Raw genomic sequence first — 21,471 nt, 5'->3', positions numbered from 1 at the left:
TGGTTCGGGCAATAATCTTTTTCAAAACTTCAGGGCCAGGGATTGGTTTGTGCTTAGTATTAAATCCAAACCCTGTTTTTCAAAACCTTTTATTCTCGTCAAGTTGATGTGATGTGGATTTGTGCTTTCAAGTTGGCCAGCTTGGATCGCACTTCCCATTTGAAACTGCCTTGACTTTATTGTTTTGTTGGTTTGTTATGGTGAGCTAGGATTACTTGGGCCTCAAGTATGCGTCTGCTCTTCCCATTAGCCGCCATATGGTTTGGGAGAATACTTTAGTGATGAAGGGATTAATTATTAATTATGATAGTAATGTGTGGTATATTATAATATGGTTGTCGGGATGAAACATCTCCGTCACCACCAAATCTGCTTGGATGTAACTCCGGGGCAATAGGTCCAAACTCTTTTGTCTCTATGTGAAAATTACCACTTTCTGGGAACCTTCTTCGTCCTTCTCACTAGCTGCCAATCTTGACTTCTGAATCTTCTACCTTCTCTGGCTTATTCAAACGCCAGATTCGTTTGTTTGGATATGCGTGCCTTCCGTTTTGGGCTTGGGCTGGGTTTGGGCCTCGAATTGAACTGGGTCCACAGAAGCCCAGTAACGGTGACATCAAATTCTTTGCCAGAATAATTTTTTCTGGGTATAATCAGGGTTTTTATGTTACGTTTGGTAGAAAACATTAAAAATAAGAGATTGAGATTAAAATTATAATTGAAAAAATCTATTAAAAGAGTGCTTAGTATAAGAGATTACTTGTTATATGGGATTAGCTAAACTCATGTATGTGAGATTGGAAAATACCATGGAGGGAAGTGGCATTCTCCAATCCCACCTCTATGGGTTTGTCTAATCCCATATAGTAAGTAATTACTCATGCTAAATACCATTTTAATGATTTTCTCAATTATAATCCCAATCTCAATCCCTCATTTTCAATGTTTCGTACCAAACAGGACCTTAGGAGGGTAATAGATTTTTTGGGGGGGGGGGACTTCAGTCTCACCAATTTAGAAGTTGTAAAGGAGTATAAACTAACTAGACTGGTCGACATATCCTGTTCTGTATCAACTAAACTAGGAACTAAAAAACTTAGCAGGTGAAGAAGTTTGAATAAAATTCGTCATGCATTGAAACAGGGGAAAATTACACTCAGGTCCCACAGAGCACAATTAATATAAAAAAGGTCACTCGAAATCGCGAAATAATTCTGAAGTCCCTAGAGACCTGTGTGTAATTAATTCTAATTGTGAAATTACGTAGTTACCCTTGTTAATTTGAACCTATTTACAACCTTAACAGTGGCTGTTAACAACCCGAGAAGAGGTGGTTAACAACATCAATAACGCCCTTGGCATTTTATAAAGTGAGTTGTCATGAGCACTGCTGAGATTATCAATCACGTCTTTTCGGGTTGTTAACAGCCACTGTTGAGATTGTAAACGAATTGCTGCAATAAAATTAGAACCTATTTACAACCTCAACAGTGGCTGTTAACAACCCGAGAAGAGGTGGTTAACAACCTCAACAACGCCCCTGGCATTCCACAGAGTGAGTTGTCATGAGCACTGCCGAGGTTGTCAATCACGTCTTCTCGGGTTGTTAACAGCCACTGTTGAGATTGTAAACGAATTGCTGCAATAAAATTAACAGGGGTAAGTAGGTAATTTCACAATTAGAATTAATTACACACAGGTCCCTGGGGACTTCAGAATCATTTCGCGATTTCGAGGGACCTTTATGATATTAATTGTGCTCTATGGGACCTGAGTGTAATTTTCCCTTGAAACAACACTTCATGACTTCATGTGCAGTCCGCTATATAATTTTTTTTTAATTGCTTTTGGTGATTGGATCGGGCCTGATGCCCAAAAGATGCCGGCCTATGTTTTTTAGAACAACCCTCCCGCACGTAAATCAGATTATGTTACCATAAACAAAAAAGAGACAAGAATAATCAGAATAGAGGTGTGTTTCGGTTTTCGCGGGAAGTAAAGTTGATGTATATCCCTCGACCTGGCAACAGCATAGTTGATGTTCTTGCCAAAAGACCTCTCTTGGTTTGCCCCTCGTTTCTTGTGCGGAGCGTTCAGAAAGAGATTTTGGGAATTGATTCCCCGCCTGATTAGTAGATTGTAATTGGGCTTAGCCCACATTTGTAGCAAAAAAAACAAAAAAGGATCTAAAACTGAATCCAGTGAAATGGGTTGAGAGGGTGCCTCATAAGACAATAACTGGTGTTTAAATTCTTACATATTTGATACCTAACAGTATCTTGAACATGATTTTTTACTCTTTTCAAATTAATTAAATTAATTAATTGAGTCTTATATTAAAAATAAAAAATAATAGTTGATTTAGACGAAGTAGAAATTAAATTCAGAGCAGTGTAAAGCTATGCACCTCCACATCAGTTCATTTAGACTCCTTATTTATAAGTTCGGCTATTTCTTGGTTTTCTTTTTGAATTAAAGTCAAAATGATATTCATAATAAAAATACTTATAAGTTATAAATACTTAACATTTCTATGTTAGCGGAGATAAAACTAACAAAATAAGATTTAGAGATAGTACAGTATTAAAGGACAAAAAATTATAGATAAGTGCCAAGTGATGTTGAGGACAAATGAGTCCTCGCGATAAGACTGAAGAAATCTTTTTCAAACATAGTAAGCAAGACGGTGTGCGTGTGTGTGTATTTGAAAGGGAAAAAAGAAGAAGCAAGAAACTGTTGCGGGGAGTCCACAAGGAAGTGACACGTGGGATGGATGGGATTACCACGTGGATCGCCATGTGTTGCGCATGCTTGTTTACACGTTGCGATAGCTCGCCTCGCGAGCCGCTTCCTCGCTTTATATTGTCATCTCAAGCGTCAACAGCCGTATCACTGCACCGATCCGAATCACTCTGCTTCTTGTTTTGAAACGATTGTTTCTGCCATTCTGACCTTTTCACTTGTAAGATCTCCCTTTCCCATTTATCCTCACCGATTTCCCTCTGAATTCGATCCATTTCCTTTTGTTTCACTCAACTGGGCACTTATCATTCAGACGATACGATTGTTCCCCAGATTTAATTTAATCTCCCGAAATCACAACTGATCAGTTATATCGTCCAATTTCAAAGAAGAAAGCAATGTCAGGTGTATCTCTAGCAGTGGCTCCCACTCCTCCGGGGTCGGAACCAGAGACTGTTCCGGCCACAACAAAACCTCACCCCCAACAGCAGGCGGCGGTGGGAGGCCTGATGGGTTCGCTGCGCGTGATAGAGCTTCAACTCGTGGCCTTCATAATGGTGTTCTCAGCGAGTGGCCTCGTCCCTCTTCTGGACTTAGCCTTCCCAGCATTCGCTTCCCTTTACCTCTTCCTCCTCTCTCGCTTCGCCTTCCCTTCTCGTGGTGGTAGTTCCTCTGCCTCCCAACAGATCTTCCATGGCAGCAGAATGTTCAGACTCTACGTCATTGTCGGAACCATCATAGGCCTCTTCTTGCCCCTCTCCTATGTGCTGGGTGGCTTTGCTAGAGGAGACGAACATGCAGTGAGATCCGCCACTCCTCACTTGTTCTTGTTGTCCTGTCAGATTCTCACCGAGAACATCATAGGTGGTTTGTCTCTGTTCTCGCCGCCGGTAAGAGCCTTGGCGCCTTTGCTCTATACGGTTCGAAGGATCTTTGTGGACATTGATTGGATCAACGATACCTGGCTCCTCCAGACGTTGCCTGCAAATGCACACTATAAAGTACGTTACGGCGGACACTGAAGGGAAAATAACATTTGAAGGTGAAGCTAAAGTAATTTCTAATTGTATGACCGATAATGATGTGGATGAATATATGTGCAGGACGTGGCGTGGTGTTGGTTCGGGAGGAGTTTGGCGGCGGCGAATCTGGTGTATTTCTCAATGAATCTGTTTGCCTTTTTGATACCCAGGTTCCTTCCCAGGGCATTTAAGAGGTATTTCGAAGAGAGCGGGGAGATTTCTGCCAAGATAGTGGAAGACAAGAGATCTGCTACTATCAACGTAACCCAGCGAGCTGATAAGAAGAAAGATTAAAGAGATTGTTGCCAGTGAGGGTTTAGATTATTTAGTTTCTGTGCAAGCGCGTTTTTATTCCTTTTTCAAGCGACAGAGTGCAAGATCGTAGCTTCTACTTCATGTGTTTTCTTGTTACGTTGTTGATACTTTTCCCCACGTTGTGTACATTCGCGATGCTTCTAGATAAGTGAGACATTGGCTTTGTATAGAGTTCTATGGGTGACTAATGAGAATGCCACGACTCAGCCCCTCTAAAGAAATCTCCACCTTATTCACAACGAGTTGAATCGGAAGGCATTTAAATTGATAAGTAGATGCTAACAACTGCTAGTTAGACATTGAACTGGAAAATTCGAGTCTTCTAGTCGCCTTAGTTGAGGTATACAATTGAGCAGAACTCGTGTTCCTCTCTAATTAGAAGTTCTAGGGCAGTTCTAACCGACAAGAACTGATTGTGAGAGACGTTATGTTACTTTCGAGAAACATAGTATCAGTATCGGCTTGGTGGGGATCAAGAAAAACCTTTTAGAACACTCAGGTCTGCTCACATTGAATATTTACAGAATGATGATCCGGACGTCCCACATAAACCTTCACTTTCTGTAGTCCCAGCTGTGATGCCCCTCCTCAGCGAATAAATTTTAGTGTTTGTATGCTCAACATGGTCCCTGAATAAAGATAAAAAAAAGCATTTACGTTGGTCTGGCTGGACCACTGATGACTGAGGATTCATTAATCATTGTATATGGGCGATGTAAAGCGAAGAAGTTGAAATGAAGTTACAAATTTTCCGAAGAAAAAAAAACTTTTCCAGCCTCCATTACCGAATCTCTAGATTTGATGCGTCGCAGTATGATGATGAAGCTTGTGAAGCCTCCTTGTGCAATGGAAATAAATCATGTCGCTTAATATATTCGAGGATCCCCAGTGTTCTGCATGTGGTTTATTATACCTTTTTTCAGACAACTTTCTCTGCAATGCATTTCCTCTTCAGGATGCGGGAAAACAAGGCAACCGCAACAACACAGAAAGATCTGGGTTTGGGCTTCCGAGCTTCCACTTCATTTGCTAAATTCGAATAGAATTGCCTCCAATAAGAGGATACTTATGTTTTAGCCAAAAAAAAATTTTCTTCACAGTTTCTGAACTCCTTCCAAAAAGAAAAGACAGAGCTTGGGTGTAAACAGAGAAGAAGATTAAGTAGTAAAATGCAGAAGATGCTCGACTTTTCCTTGGATCATGGTCTGAATCCAAATTTTCACACCATTTATGTTTATTGGGCCGAAGGTCCAAAAGTTTTCTGATTTGGGCTGCACACCGGTTTATACAAGTTTGGGCCATGGCCAAACCATTGGACCCATGCGGCAGATGTTGGCCAGATTCCATTCAACTTGGAATTTGCCCGCTTTCTCCGATCTACCGCAGAGGGTTTTGTAAGCACAATGTGTGCGTACTATTTTTGCATTTTATGAGATAAACTTTTTCTTATATAGCCTAAAAAATAAAAATCCGATTTCCATTCCAAGTTCTGGAAATTAATTTTCTGGCTTCCTGAAATATGTTAGAAAAAGAGTGATTCAAATTTTATAGTATGCATTGCATATATTTGTCCACGAATTTATTAACATGTCTAATTTTATACGCAATATGCTTCTGTTCTCAAAACGAAATCATTTATCTATTATTCATCAAATTAATTACAAAATTATAATACTGTGTTGCATAAAATTTTGACTTTACCAACAAAAATTAAATTGAAGTACAATTTTTTGGAATGCATATCAAATAGAAAAGAAGCCAAGGACATAAAACAAATTTTTGTACGTAACGTAAGTATGCTCGTGGCACAGACGGATAAAGATGGAGGCATAATGCTTGAAGTGATGGGTTTTGGTGGCTATTAGGGTGCCTGGCCGGGAACTCTAAATCATGAACATGAACATCCATGATCATTCTCACTTTGTTTGGTTCTTCATTCTTCAGCTTCATTGGGAAGTTGGAAAAACATGACATTCAGGATAAGATTTTGAAAATGATGCCACGAATCATGATGTGGAAGCTTCCAATTATTATTATATTGTAATCATTATATGCATAATCCCTCTGGCTTCTTCTGTCAGACACACAACAAAACCTCATATATGCAAAAACAGGTGTCACCGTCTTGGTACATCTTCAACCCCACCATGGTTTCAGGAAATTATTTTCGGAGAAAAAGAGGAAGAAAGCAACTTTAATTAAGAAGCAGAAATTTACTTGGCTCTGTTCTAGTTAATTGCTTAAGCACATACAACATCAGCTCTGAATAATTGAATGTGATGTGATTCTTCTTTCCAGGAGAATGACTAGAATCACTCCTCCGATTGATTGCATGCTATCTCTGAGCATCTTAGCTGATAGAGTATGTTGTTTGAATTAATGAGGAAGAAAGTGCAGTTATCCCAGAAATTAATGCCACAAAATTAAAGTACCCATCCCACCTTCAGTTTTTTGCTTCAACTAATGGTTATAACATTCCTGATAGGATGAAATTAAAGATACACGCAGACCATTAACTTCAAGATCCTAACACTTTTTTTTTTTTTTTTGCTTCTCTTATAGTAATCCACATCAATATCTCTTGTTGAACGGAAAGGAAAAGGAAGCGTACAGGTGGCCGGACCTGAAAAGAATAGGGGCCATGTAAGTAAGAAGAATTCAATGCTATACTTGCAAAATTCCTTACAGGTAGCTTAGCATTTAAACTTGAAAGCACATTGGAACCACTAAATCCTGCACAGTCCACATATCCTTATATTATATATTGTTATTCTTATCTCTTTTATTTAAATGAACCCATGTGAAATCACCCTTGAGAGGATGTCCAAGTGTAACGGACTTGAATTTGATGCGAAAAATCTAACACTCGATAAAGTTGAATTCAGTATTTAATATATAATAAAGTTAAAGAATTCATAAACAAGTAGTATCAAAGTCAGAAAGTCAGGTTCGTTTAGGACCTTTGAAAAAAAGACATTGTTGGAAGCTTGTAATTGTGCACACGTTTGAGACCCAAAAATGAGAACTTCGGTGGGAATTTTTGTGTGCCACAATATTTGAAAGTCGAAAATTGGATTGGTCATGATTGGCGCGGCAATAAAGTGGAATGACCTACAGATTTGAGCTTGAGATTTTGAATTAAGATGTGGTGTTAAGTCATTGCTCTTGACCTGTTTGTTTTCTCCTCCATTTTTGCGCCTTGCTCTTCGTTGCTAGCTGTGCTTAAAAATCATAAATACAGATATATCTTCTCCAAAGAAAATAAGCATATGCAACCAACTTCTAAAGATGGAACAGATTTGACAACCTAGCCAGAGAAATCCACTTCTTCCTTCAGTGGCTATCACTAAGGTTGATTATCGAAGAGGAAGGACATGAACTGTGTCTACCAGAGCCATGGTCTCTAATGAAAACCTTGTGAAGGGCAATCACAGTGTATGTAGAAAACCCTTTGCTTTGTTCATATTGTGTGGTCCAGAATGATCAAGTCAATTCCCACTAGCATTTCACTTAGATTTCTTGTTCAATCATCCACATCTTGCCTATCCAAATTCATCTGCTCACTGCATGTTTAGCCTACCCAACTACGTCCCCTTGGCCCACCACCCCAATTTGGCTGTCCAAACTTCCAAAACCCACTTTCAGTGGCATATCTTTGGTTTTCTAGTTTTCATCATGAATATTCTAAAACTGCACCATCACACTCTGTAAATTACCCCACCTTATTTTATATATTTGATTATTTCTCCGAATCCCTCTCGGGGTCCCCTTTTTTTGGGGAAAAAAACAAAGCAAAAACTTGCCTCTGTTTATTGGGTGTGCGTGTCAGAGAGAAAGAGGACCAGATGGAATAATTTGAAGTCGTATATGTGAAAGATATGCTAAAAAATTTTCCCCCATCTTAATGTGCATATTCCTCTTCTTTCTCGGATTCTTGTCACCATTTGAAGGAATTGATCCTAAGCTAATAATTGCTAAAACGTTGGATTTGACCATACAAAACGTGTTTAATTATTAATATTTTGAAAAGCACTTTTTCTTTTAGTAACCTAACTATTCTTCATTTGGCAACAAATAATAGCCAGAGGTTTTGGCTTTTGGCTTTATTATAAAGGATAGGTGATATCGATTTGATATTCAATATTTATCCCTAAAAACAGAACAGTTGTCAAAATAATATGTGGATATGTTCCGTCCTTTTAATTGATGGAACGTTGGCTCTTCATCTTTTGTTTAGTTTGAGCCCACTGAATTCTTCTGTATTCACTTCATTAAGAAAAAATAGAAATAAAAGGGAGGTAAAGAAAGAGCTCAAAAAATGAAACAAAACTAATATCACTTGACTGTAAATTTTTAAGAGAATCGCAGAGATGCGGACAGTGATTTAATCCACTTCTTTCGTTTTTTGATTCTAATGATGCAATAAAACGATGTTTCTGCACAGTTTTGGTTCTTATGTTATAAGGAGGCTGTGGCAACTATCTGGTTTTTCTTGCGTTAAGAATATCATTTTAAGTTCAAAAGTACAATATGAACTGAAATTTCAAACATGATGCTAGTGCCGGCTTGGGAGATTGTATATTTTTTTAAATTTGTTGAACTAAGAAACATTAAGCGCTCCTGTGCTATAACAGTGGCTTAAAAGGTGGCAAGAGCTACAAAGAAGGCCAATTTCATAAAGAGAAAAAAGTGTTCCTTCACAGAGTAAACAAGGTTAAGTGAGAAAATTAATTAGGAAAGCATTTCAGTTTTCAGAAGAAATTGGGCTATGAATTATTATATATCTATGTCGTTGCGTCGTACTCTTTCATCTTCACTATGAAGTATATATTATATGCCCTGTCTCAGTATATAATGTTTTTGAATGAACTATGCGGTTTACTAGCGATTGAAGGCAAAGAATGTGACTGTCTCTAATACACGCTCTTCCAATTTCATGTGCTTGATGTGGTGCTCCAAAGTAGGAAGCCACCATTTTGAGTTCTCTTTTTCACAGACTCTAGGGGATCCCACAAATCCAACGAAAGATTTTATCTTTCGTGCATTTTCAGATTGACAGTGTCTTTCAACTTTTAACTTGTGCAGCTTCCTTTCTTAGGACCCCTACTATAAATGCCCCCATTTCTCTGCCTAAACCATTCAGTATCAATAATGCTTAGCCTTCCCTGCCCCGTATAATTAAATCATCCTTCTCCCTCCTCCTTTCTCTCTGTTTTGTTTGTGAATGCAAACTGGTTTTTTCAAACCTGTTAACTAAATATTTTCTCTGCTTTGAACTGTGCCTTTTCCATCTAAGATGGCTGAAAACTCTGCCACCACCGAACTTCGCCAACTTCAAGCCTTTGACATTGAAGATTCCAGAGATGATGTGAATTCGCAATCTCCATACAAATGCTACGACGACGATGGCCGTCCTAAACGAACTGGTACATACTAGTAACATAACTTTAGTCCCCTGCTGCCAAAGTTTACCGTTCCTGCACCATCTAGCTCCTAAAATTCTCTCACTTGCAATTCGTTACTCTTCTGTCGCTTAAAAACAAAACAAATGTGCACTTCCTCATTCATCTTTCACTTAACAAATATAAGTGTTTATGAAATAATGCAGGAACTGTTTGGACTGCAAGTTCGCACATTATAACGGCTGTGATAGGATCAGGAGTTCTGTCCTTAGCATGGGCTATAGCTCAATTGGGTTGGATTGCTGGTCCTACGGTGATGCTTTTGTTCTCCGTGGTCACTTTCTTCACTTCATCGTTGCTAGCAGATTGTTACCGTGTAGGGGATCCTGATACTGGAAAGAGGAACTATAGTTACCCCGACGCAGTTCGCTCCATTCTGGGTAATCCTCAGTTTTCACAAAGAGAGACACAGTCTTATTGTCACAATTGCAGTTCAAGTGGTTTAATGAAGCCTTAATGACTGAATTTGCAGGAGGAGTGAATGTGAAGCTGATTGGGATAATTCAGTACCTGAATCTTTTCGGGATTACTATAGGCTACACTATAGCAGCTGCCATAAGCATGATGTGAGTGATATTGGTACAACATTATATTAATGCACCATTGATGATCATTTAACTGTGCTAATCTGTAATTTTTTTTTTTTGACAGGTCAATAAAAAGATCTAATTGTTTCCATTCTTCGAGAGGAAAAAATCCATGCCACATGTCAACCACCCCATTCATAATCATTTTTGGGGCAACTCAATGTTTCCTATCTCAGATTCCAGACTTCGATCAGATTTGGTGGCTTTCCATAGTTGCTGCATTCATGTCAGCCACCTATTCTCTGATTGGTCTTGTTCTTGGGATCGTTAAGGTTGCAGGTAAAAGCATGCTATTCTTTTTCTTTCTTTTTTTGTTAAATCTATATTCTATGATTTGTTGTATTACAGTATTGGAGTTAATTCGGCTGAGATTTGTGGTAGCAGAAACGGGTGAATTCAAGGGAAGCCTCACGGGAGTGAGCATCGGAACTGTAACTCAGGCCCAGAAAATATGGAGGACCTGCCAAGCCCTTGGTGACATAGCCTTTGCCTACACATTCTCTGTTGTCCTCATTGAAATTCAGGTAACCAACTTTGGAACTTATAATAATTATGAGTATGTCCAATTATTATTCATCATTAAAAAAACATATTTCTTTTGAAAAATTTCTATCTTTGGAGGACTAAATGCGGATTGAAACATTTAGGCCACTTTTGGCTAATAACAAAAGTTGAAACAGGACACCATAAAATCTCCACCATCGGAAGCAAAGACAATGAAGAAGGCTACACTGATTAGTACTATCATAACCACAACGTTCTACATGCTTTGTGGCCTCATGGGCTATGCAGCTTTTGGAGACATGGCACCTGGGAATCTGCTAACTGGTTTTGGTTTCGACAACACATATTGGCTCATAGACATCGCTAATGCTGCTGTAGTGATTCACCTGGTAGGAGCATACCAAGTGTTTTCCCAACCTATCTTCGCTTTCATTGAGAAGAAAGCATCACAAAGATGTCCCAGAATCAAGAAAGAGTTCCGAATTCGAATCCCTGGTTTCTCCCCATACAATCTCAGCCTGTTTAGACTAGTGTGGAGAACAGTGTTTGTGATGATCACCACTGTCATATCAATGTTGCTCCCATTCTTCAATGACATTGTGGGAGTTATGGGGGCTTTTGGGTTTTGGCCCTTGAACGTCTATTTTCCTGTGAAGATGTATATTTCACAGAAGAACATCGCAAAATGGAGTGGCAAGTGGATTTGTCTTCAATTGCTTAGCTTGACCTGCCTTTTACTATCAGTCGTGGCTGTTACTGGCTCCGTGGCTGGTGTCTTGCTTGATCTTAAGAAATACAAACCGTTTAAGTCTGATTATTAGTAAGTTTCTTCCGTGCTGGTACAGTAATATGATATGTGGCTTGTTTGGGAAACCAGAGAGAGGGGAAAGAACCATGTTTTGTTTGAGTATGTTTATTACTGGGGAATGGGGAATGTCCCAGTGATTAATATCTGCCACATGATGGTTGTTTTATTGGGTTATGGGATTCCACGTGCCGTTTTCCGCTTCTTCAACATCCTTGGGTCTAGACAGAACTTTCAAACTTCTGCTCCATGCATGCTAAAAGGTCGTTGTCCTGTAGTTTGTTTTGTTCAATAAATGCAACTTCTTTTTTCCTTTGCGCTAACAATAAATGAAGCTGAATTTACCTGTTTTGGCATGTTACTCTGTCGGTTTGGGTTTCATTTTCATTTAATTTATTTTCTATTTTTTTATTTAAATTGTTATTTTTTTAAGTTGATAATCACAAGATTAGTTTTATTCTATATCTCACGTTATTATTTAAATAATTGATTTGTCAATTTAATGTCGACATATATATTACTGAATGCAGATTTTTTAGTAAATGAAACTTGTTCCTCAAGACACTTCGCTTGAAAAGCTATCAACTTATGTCATCATCTAAGATGAACACACGTTTTTAGTGGTTAATGCTTTAAGGAATTAGTTTTGGTTAGTTGAAATTGGTTATGAGTTAGGAGTTAATGCATATAATTATTTCATTGCCAGAATAGGTCTCTGATCTGAATGAGCAAAATAAGTTGTTGAAGTCTCCAGCCTACTTCCTTCTACAACCTCTGCTGTATTTAGCTGTTAGGAATTATTTTAAAGAAAATAATAATAAATGGTCTCAGAAAATTGATGATTTTAAAGGGATAATGACTCGATGAGTATATGTGAAAGAGGTCGATCAAAAAAAAAAAGTATATATGAAAGAGAAAATGTCAGAGAGAGAGAGAGAAGGAATGAGACTGCTCCTGAGAGTAATAAGGCAGTGAAATGAAACGAAATGATGGAAGCAGATCCATCAAGAATGTGGGTAAACAACACACTTGTTCCTCATCAGAGACAAAAGCTCCATATATGTGCCAAAAAATATAATTACTGCTTTAAGCCAGCTAATTTGTTTTAGTTAATACTCTAACCCTTCCTTGTTACTAACATCTGTTATAAGCGATTGCAAAAATAATAGAAAAAAAATAAGGGAAAAGAAAACCGGATTGGAGCTTATGAAGGAAGATGTTTGACAGAAAATGATGTGGGAAAAGACAATGGGGGGTATTTTCAGGATCAAATGTGTTACGAATAAAGAGAGTGCTTCACCGGAACAATTCAAGAGATGGACGAATGAAAGGCAGGCGAGAAAGCTGGACTTGGTGTGTACGGGACTTAACCTCACATGGGCCACAAAATGATTTAGAAATGAGATCCAAACTCCAACTGTAGAATCAGGTTCAGGTTCAGCTCCCACATTCTCCACATTCTTTAAATGCAGTTCCCATCATCCAATTAAACATATAGCCCTCACTCATCGGCGTAGCACAATAATGGAACCTTATCTGCCAAGTCGGCAACTGTACATGTGGTTTTGTGGTCACTTGAAATTATTGCCAACAATAACGTCGACTTCACTGTCACAGGAACTTATGATCCCATTGGTACGAAACATTAAAAATGAAGGATTGAGATTGAGATTGCAATTGAAAAAAATCATTAAAATAGTATTTATTATTATAAGTAATTACTTATTATATGGAATTAGCCAAACCCATAGAGGTAGGATTGGAAAATACCCCCAATCCTACCTACATGGACTTACCTAATCCCATATAACAAGAAATCTTTCATATTAAACACTTTTTTAATAAATTTTATCAATTACAGTTCTAATTTCAATCTCTTATTTTTAATATTTCCTACCAATCGCAACCCATGATTCCCAAGACTTCAAGCTTCGGAGCCTCCCGATAAATGTGCGGCACAAACACTTTCGCTCAGAAAATAGAGGAAGCCTTTATTTTATTTTCCGTACTTGCGTCACATGAGAATAAAATTACACGCCCCGAGAAATCAATCGTACGCGCATGGCGTGGCCGACGGATGAGAAATAAAGAGTTCAAATTCTCTCATTATTGATTATGTCTTTTAATTAATATTTTCCTTAACAGAACAGAACGGAATCATTCTGATATCTGATGAATCAATTCGGAAAACCTTTAACGATGCAGAGAGAGAAAAACCGCAAAACATGCAACGACGCTCTGCAATACTAAAATGGACACACTCTAAACTAACTTGCCCATATTATACGGTTAATAAATGGGGCTTCGTCCTTCAAAAGAAGAAGGAACGTACAAATGATTCCGAAAAGGCAGATAGACTTCGGTGAAATACAGATATTACACATCAGAATCAAAACAAATGGAGAACATACAAAATTTGTCCACCAGTAATCGATGGTGCATGAGAATTTTATCTCCCCCCACCAATGAATAGTAGAAACATTCCTGATTGAACACCAGAAACAATAAACAGCTCCAATCTCATAAATTGAATTAGCTTGCGCGAAAGACGTGAGTGATTCTTGGCTCAATCCCACAATGATGGGTCTCCCAAAATTTGATGCAAATCCACACTGCCCCGATGGTCGGTCTATACTCTATAGATCTTTCTATATCACAGGTAATAAATTAAATCAACTGAAAGAATAATGAAAGTTGCCCACAAGTTGATATTTTTACACCAAAAAGAAACCATGCTACGCTCATTATAGCCTGTGAAAACGTGGCAGCCCCCTGGAATAACATCAGTTACGCCAAAAATTACTTCATGGTGCGTAGCCTTGCGGCAACCTCAAAGCTACACACAAGCCATATTTCGCCACCCATGCATTTCACTTTCAATCAGAAAAATATATGGAAAGAGGAGAAAGGGGCAGCCCACTTCGGTTGGGGGAGGGGACGCAGCTAATACAAGGTTGCGGGCCCCATAACAAAATAGATGAACAACCACCTCAAATGATTAGAAAAGCTCCTCAGAATTGAACTTATTCCACGCTTCCTGTAATTGACAACCAAACTTTCAGATAATTTAAGTATTCCAGGCTAAGGAATACAACATAACACTGTTTGTACAGGGCCTGGTATGTAAATACTCTGGCAACTATGTTTAAGCATAAAACTGAGCGAGCTCGCCGAGGTTCATCAAAATTAAAAGGAACAGGTCATATTTGTCCAACAGCAAAAGCCCAGTCACTAAGTAAACTATTAACAATTCAATTACTAAAATATGATATGCTGCAAAGGCAACACATCATTGAATACCTCATGCGGGTACAACTGTGTAAGGAACCACAGACATTAGAATTTCCTATGTTAACATGGACGCCGTGACCAAGAAATGCTATATACAAACTCATGTTATGTAAAGACTGCAGTTTAGAAAGCACTAACAAAAAGACATAAACATATTGTACGCAATGCAATGGTCTGCAATACCTTGAGTAAATCGAATACTTTCTCTGCAATGTATTTCTGTTGAAGTGTTGCACCTTTCTGCTGCACCTTATCAGGATGGACGCACAGAGTGGCTTTCCTATAAACTTTTCTAACAGATGCCGCTGTAATTAAATCAGTCAAAGAAACTGGCTGCCAACCGCATGCAGGCCACAGCACCTGATCATCGTTCGTGAAATAAATGCATTAGTATTAGATATTCAAGTTATAAAACAAAGACCAGTTGGAAGAAAAACAATACTGCTGAGAAAACTATGACAAACAAAACTACCAAGGACGCATTCAAAATTTTTAAAGAACACAAAGTTGTAAGCCCGCAAACATATGAGCATTACATGAATCAGAAAAAGAGAAGTTTCAGAGAGATTATCCACTGTGCAAAGGTTTATGCGCTAGGTACATACATATTGTAAGGTTGATAGTAAAGCACGCAAGTTCCCCTCTTTTCCTGCAGCCCAACGCTTGATTTCAACATCCAAAGTTTCAGCAATCCTCTGAAGCCCATGAAATTTTGAAATTAGATAATAAAATAAAAACATGTCACAAGGACAGGTTTGCATATTTTCATGGATAAGTATTCAAAAAGAACGTGTCCTTTCAGCAAAAAACACTCATAAGAAAAAAAATGAACGAAAAACTTGCATGTCTTTCAGCTTGCTCTCTTTGTGTTTGTAGGTCCCGCTGATTCTTCTCAGCCAACGCTTTTGCCTAGAATAAATTACAAAACATCAAAGGTCACATAGACAAAACAATTACAAGAAAAGAAAAGGGGAAAAAAAAACAAGAAGAAGCAAATTACACCAACTTTTTCTAAGTTTTGTCAAAAACAAAGACTAACATTCTATTTTCAAATATATACAGACTTCTCATGAAATAAAAACTGATGCTACTAAAATACCCTCCACTAGCCCAACTGCAAAATCTTGGGTTAAATTTTAATGAAAACAAAATCTACTTTTTATTTTTATTTGTACATATATGGGTAATTTTATGTATATAAGTTAATGGAGGATATTTTAATAAAAATTGAAATGGAATTAAAGTGTGTAATTTTGTAGTTAAAGGAAATACGTGTAATTTGAGCTAAACTCAATGGTAGTCTTAAAAAAACTGAATATAAATACTCCTCTGGTCCTATTTATAGGGCAGAGAGAGAAGACATTTTTTCATCCTATTTGTAGGGCACTAAGAGAATTTTTTTTATATAGATGTATAATTTTATCCTTCATTTATTATTGTGTTGACTTTGTTTACATGAAATATAATGCATATTAAATAGGGATAAAATTGAAAAGTAGCTAAATTTTAAATGAGAGTTAATGAAATTGAAGGTTTTTCTTGTTCTGTATAAAACATGTTGGAAGTGACTTATAAATAGAATCAAAGGAGTATAACAAAAGTTAGTTCAAAAGAGGTTGGCAATTCATTTTGAGACCAACAAAGAAACCAAATTAGAGACCATAACACATTAACACATACCGCACGCTCCTGAGTCCTCTGGTGGCGTTCCAACCTAGCTCTTCGTCTTTCTTCACTTTCCCCTTCAACCTCTTGAAATTGCCCAAAGGATGATGGAGCAGCTTTAAACCATAAAAGAGAAGGGACAAAAATAGACAAGTAAGCAAATGTGAGACAAAGAATACAAACCCCTATCGTAACAATAAGCACCATATAAAACATGAAAACCTACATCCAAAAATTGAGGAAAGATCATCAACAATATTAGTTGATGATGATGCTTTCTTCATGCTTGAAGATACCCCTGTAGATTTCCTTGTTATGTCTGGTTGAGGCTGGTCATCAAACACAGAGTCCTGAAAGCATGTAGATTCACAGAATTAATATGCAAACGTGCCATACAGTCAGATAATGATAAACAAACATAGGTCCTTACAGAAGAGTTTGCCCTGGGAGGCCTTGGAACACTGCTGCCTCGTGTACCCATGCTAAAAAAGGATTCCAGATCATTTTCATTCTTTTGTTGATTCATCCTTGCAGCAGCTGAAGCTCTTTCTCGTGCCTCTGCAGCAGCCCTTTCTACAGCAGCACGCTCTGCTCTAACTCGTGCTTCAGCTTCGGCCCTTGCAGCTGCAGCTCTCTCCCGTGCTTCCCTCTCCTTTGACTCTGAATTTGCCCTTTCCCTTGCCTCTACAGCAGCCCTTTCAGCCCTTTCCCTTGCCTCAGCAGCAGCCCTTTCACGGGCTTCAGCCTGGGCCCTCTGTACTGCAGCTCTTTCAGCTCGTTCTCGAGCTTCAGCACTGGCTTTGTCAGCAGCAGCCCTCTCAGCTCTCATCCGAGCTTCAGCAGCAGCTCTCTCGCGCGCTTCTCTAGTAGCTCTTTCTACAGCCTGCCTTGCCTTCTCTCTTTCCCTTTCAATCTCCCTCGCTTTCTCCCTTTCCCTCTCAAGTTGCTGATGTCTTTCTTTCTGCTCCCTCTCCTTTTCCTCCTCAAGCCTCCTTCGCTCCCTTTCCTCTCTCTCCCTCTGTTGCCTTTCATGGTCTAACCTTTCCTGCTTCTCACTATCCTCCTGGACAACTCTCTCATCTTTTTCCAGGTTGCTTCTTGAAGCCTTTACGTTCTCTCTCTCTCTAACTCCCTTCGCATGCCTGAATTTAGCTTCAGCTCTATCCATAGCCTCCTTCATAGCTGCAGCCGCAGAGTTCATTTCCACTTCTTCATTAACAAGATCACTTAGATGCTTATCATCATTACCACGATTCCTGCCCATGGAAAAATCCTCAAGCTCATCAAAATGTGATGATGCTGTTGCTGCAGCAGGAGCAGACTTAGGACCTTGGGAGAACCGAGTAGAACTTTGAAAAGAAGACGACTCTTTAGCCTTCTTTTTAGCATTGGCAGAAGCAGGTCGTGGAGGGGGGGGTCTTGAAGGTGGTGGAGCAGCAGTTGGTTGTGTGAAAAGAGGAATCTCTGATACCGTTAACCATATATCATTCAATTCTGAATTCTCTTCATATTTAGGAGACATATCCACTTGAACATTAGCCTCTCTAAAACCGGCATTATTGTTTGGTGGGGAAGAAGCCCTTTGGCTAACTGGTTTATCATAATCAGATGAATATGAAGGTATGTCAAAAGGCATCCTCTGAAAATCTTGATTACGATCAACTGGTATCCTGATTTGTGATTGTCTCTCAGAAGCCCTCACAGAAGATCTCTCAATTGTTTCTTTGTCTCTAGTCCAATTTGAGCTTGTATTTGTATGTGGAGGACTGCCACCCTTCCTATTATTTGTCCCTGATGATAATGCCGGCACAGATTTTCCAAGCCCCCCAAAGGGATCAATATCATCATATACTCTGCCATTAGAATTTACTGAGCTATCATTTTTCATGCTTCTAGAACTGCTGAATTTATTAATTTGAGTAATTTCCTCCAGTGGGTCCATAAATTGGCCTGAAGATGAATCAAGCGGGGTCGAAGCTGATTCAAATACCTTAAAAGGATCTTCTGCCATACCAGGGGTTGTTTTAGATGCCCTCGCAGTTGGTTCTGAGGACAAACCAATATCAGGAGCTGGCCTGTGAAGAAGGCAATATACTTTGAGCTAGAAACAATAAACTCAATATTCAAGTCGTGCAACACAATCTCAAAATCCCCAAGCAAATCAGGTTCAAGATTTCTAACCTTTCTATTTTGCGTACATTGGTTCAAGATTGGTATTCTTGGACAACTTGTGTTTTCTTTTCTCTTTAATGAAACTTCTCTCCAAAAGGAAAAGGGGGGGAAATATCAAGAATAGCCAAACCTAATTTTCCAAACTGTATTATGTTTACTTGTTTAGAGATTTGATTGTTGATGGAACACAATGATGTCATACAATCTATATAGTTGACCCCACCTAATGGATAAGGCTTGCTCTTGTTGTTATGTTCACTTGAATATTTATTGAATGAATGACCGCTGAAATTCATATCATACAAACAAAAACTCCAGACTATAACTACACAAATAGATAAAACATCCTATATATGCTTAAAAGATCCACCAAAAATTAACGCATGCTTTAAAATAGCTAGCTCCTTTAAACAATAAACTTGATACTTCACTCTGAAAACCCAAACAGCCAATTTTTCACTACTCCCTTCTTTTTTCTTTTTTCTTTTTTTAACTCGTTCCTTTGGGGGGAAAATTGTTTCCACATATCTATCATTTCCAAAGTCCAAGACGACATTCATTATTATTTTTCCATTTATATCGTTATCTTCACTAACCTAAATTATGGAATAAAAGAGATAATTATGAAGAGAACATATAAAAATTTAGAAAATTTAGAAGAAAATCAAAAATATTTATTGTACTTCTTAATTTGTGCCAAAACCTCAAAGACAAATAAAATGAGATGGAGGAAGTAAATTAAAGAAAATAACATCAAAACACTCCCCCACCCAAAAAAAAAGAAGAAGAAGTTCCATAGGGTTCATTCTAGAATAGCTCCTTCCAAGCTCCAAATAACTAATGTTACTCTCCTACATTCCATTAAGTTTAGATCATTCAAATATGCATAGTTGCAGACTTAAATAGATCAAACGAAGGGCACCTGGTCCCTCCTTAAGTTGCAGTACTAGCAGATAAGTAATTGTTTTGAACATTTTCAGTGTACATTGCACACTTTAAAAAGAACAAATATAAACGAGCGTTAAGACGGCTGTTCCAGAAGACTCACAATCAGTAAATTCTGTTTGTGGGAAGTATTATCAATAGGTGATTTTTTTTCAAAGATGCATGGCCAACCAGAATTTCAGGAAGACTCTTGAAAATTATTTGACCTCTTGGAACGAGAACTATAGCATATATAGGCAGCTACTTAGCTATCCCAAACCGCTAAGAAACTCGGTCTCCATAAAAACACGGTTGCCGTACCTGTCACTAGGGGGGCTCCTGCCTCCAAATCCACCAAGGAGATTATCAAATGCATTTTGATTCCCCCTTCTGCCATTGAAGTCTGGGACACTGCTATCATTCTTTCCCGGTCTCTTCACATCCGAACTCTTAGGTTCACGCTCTGCCTTGCCAAAGCCACCAAGAAGATCATCAAATGCACCAGAGGGAGCCGACGATGCCGACGCGAAAATGTCATCATATTTAACTTAGAAGAAGTCTTCAACCCAGGAACGCCATCGAAAACGTCATCGTCATAGACGGGTTTGTCATACACTGGCGCATTCATAGCCTTGGAACCATAATCACCAGAACCATGAAATATGGAATCCAAATTGAATGACGAATCAGCGTTGAGACTCTGTGATTTGCTCGGCAACCTCGCAGAAGAGCCAAACAGATCATCGAAACCAGCAGTATCTCGATTCTTTTGATTATCCGACAACCCAAATCGCGGGTCGCTGCCATCCATGAACCTCCCGCCTAAGTTAATAGAGTTACGAGCGGATCGAGAGGTACTAGGGGTGATATTAGAAGATCCCTTGGATGCAGCCATTGGAGCCGATTTCCCCTGCGGCTTGAACCCGAAATCGTTTGCTAGGAGACCATCGAAGTCGTTCATGGCTTGAGACAATTCGCAATAATTTGGAGAAAGGAAAGGGTAATGAGGATCTATGAAAATTAAATGATAGGTTGAAGAATATAGACAAGCTAAGAGAGAACAATAAATGAGAAGAAGGTGAGAAAAGGAAGGAAAAGATCTGATGTAGGATGGAAGGAGAGGTCAGGTGGGGGCGGTATCCTCCTCCGGTCAGTCCGACGGAGCTTCCTGGGGGGCGGTAAGAGGATACATGTGGTGGCGGAATGCCTGGGAGGCCTTTTATTTTTTTTTTTTTTGTCCCCACTTGCCTCTGGAGAATTTTGCCGCGAGGTAGAGAAGGAAAAATCTGATTATGTTCGTTTTCATGTAGATTATACCGCGGGAAATTACGATTGCACGGAACCTTTTCTCCCTCTTTTTTTTTTTTTTTGCACGCATTTAAATCAGAAATTTACTTGTCTCTTTTTTTTTGTTACTTTTTTTTGTCTCTTTTTAGGTAGAAATAGCATATATCACATTGATTGTGTCAACGATACTGAATAATACTAGTATCTGATAATTCTAATGAGACTCTGTTTTGAAGAGATGAGTGGATATTATGACCTTTTGACTTTTGTTACCCAATGCACGTCTAATTAATTTTGTATCAGGGAGATAAGAAATACGCTATCGGAGAGGAAAAATTGTCCCGCGTGAATCTTATCTGAAGCGTTAGTAATATTAAATACTCATACCGCGGCAGTACCGAGTACAAACATGCCTTGACGGTCCCCAAAACAAAGGTGCAAACATGCCTAGTCAAGCTAGTGGTCATAATACGTGTTCGTGTGTTTTATTTTTATGGATGAAGAGGGAGAAGGCTGTCCTTTTTCGTGGAATGTTCATGTAGGCCTAATCTGTTTGTTTAACAAAGCCCATAACCTACTTTTGCGGATCATATGATTCTTTTTTTTTTTGAACTGCGGATCATATGTATCTGAAACACCGATGACATGGCTTATTGAGTTGGGCCGGGGAAATCTATGAGAAACCAACATTTTCC

General features: G+C 38.6%; 2 protein-coding genes and 1 pseudogene across 2 annotated transcripts; 2 read left to right on the top strand and 1 right to left on the bottom strand.

The window, feature by feature from the left end:
- Window positions 1-3,068: 3,068 nt before the first annotated feature.
- On the top strand, window positions 3,069-4,058 carry LOC114723950 (uncharacterized). The gene is made up of 2 exons (XM_028910199.1): window positions 3,069-3,743; window positions 3,846-4,058. The coding sequence occupies exons 1-2, from the start codon at window positions 3,141-3,143 to the stop codon at window positions 4,056-4,058; spliced, it is 816 nt and encodes a 271-aa protein (XP_028766032.1). The 5' UTR covers window positions 3,069-3,140.
- A 4,996-nt stretch (window positions 4,059-9,054) lies between these two features.
- LOC114723923 (amino acid permease 4) lies at window positions 9,055-11,793 on the top strand. Its single transcript, XM_028910172.1, has 6 exons — window positions 9,055-9,505; window positions 9,688-9,921; window positions 10,014-10,107; window positions 10,193-10,407; window positions 10,513-10,652; window positions 10,809-11,793. The coding sequence occupies exons 1-6, from the start codon at window positions 9,376-9,378 to the stop codon at window positions 11,451-11,453; spliced, it is 1,458 nt and encodes a 485-aa protein (XP_028766005.1). The 5' UTR covers window positions 9,055-9,375; the 3' UTR covers window positions 11,454-11,793.
- A 1,907-nt stretch (window positions 11,794-13,700) lies between these two features.
- LOC114723973 (auxilin-related protein 2-like) lies at window positions 13,701-20,725 on the bottom strand (annotated as a pseudogene).
- Window positions 20,726-21,471: the final 746 nt, after the last annotated feature.

The sequence above is a fragment of the Neltuma alba genome, unplaced genomic scaffold (assembly GCF_004799145.2).
Source record: "Neltuma alba isolate B1F8T4 unplaced genomic scaffold, ASM479914v2 tig00012163_pilon, whole genome shotgun sequence".
NCBI lineage: Eukaryota > Viridiplantae > Streptophyta > Magnoliopsida > Fabales > Fabaceae > Neltuma > Neltuma alba.
The sequence above is the reverse complement of the archived record's forward strand: the minus strand, read 5'-3'. Positions and strand labels throughout refer to the sequence as shown.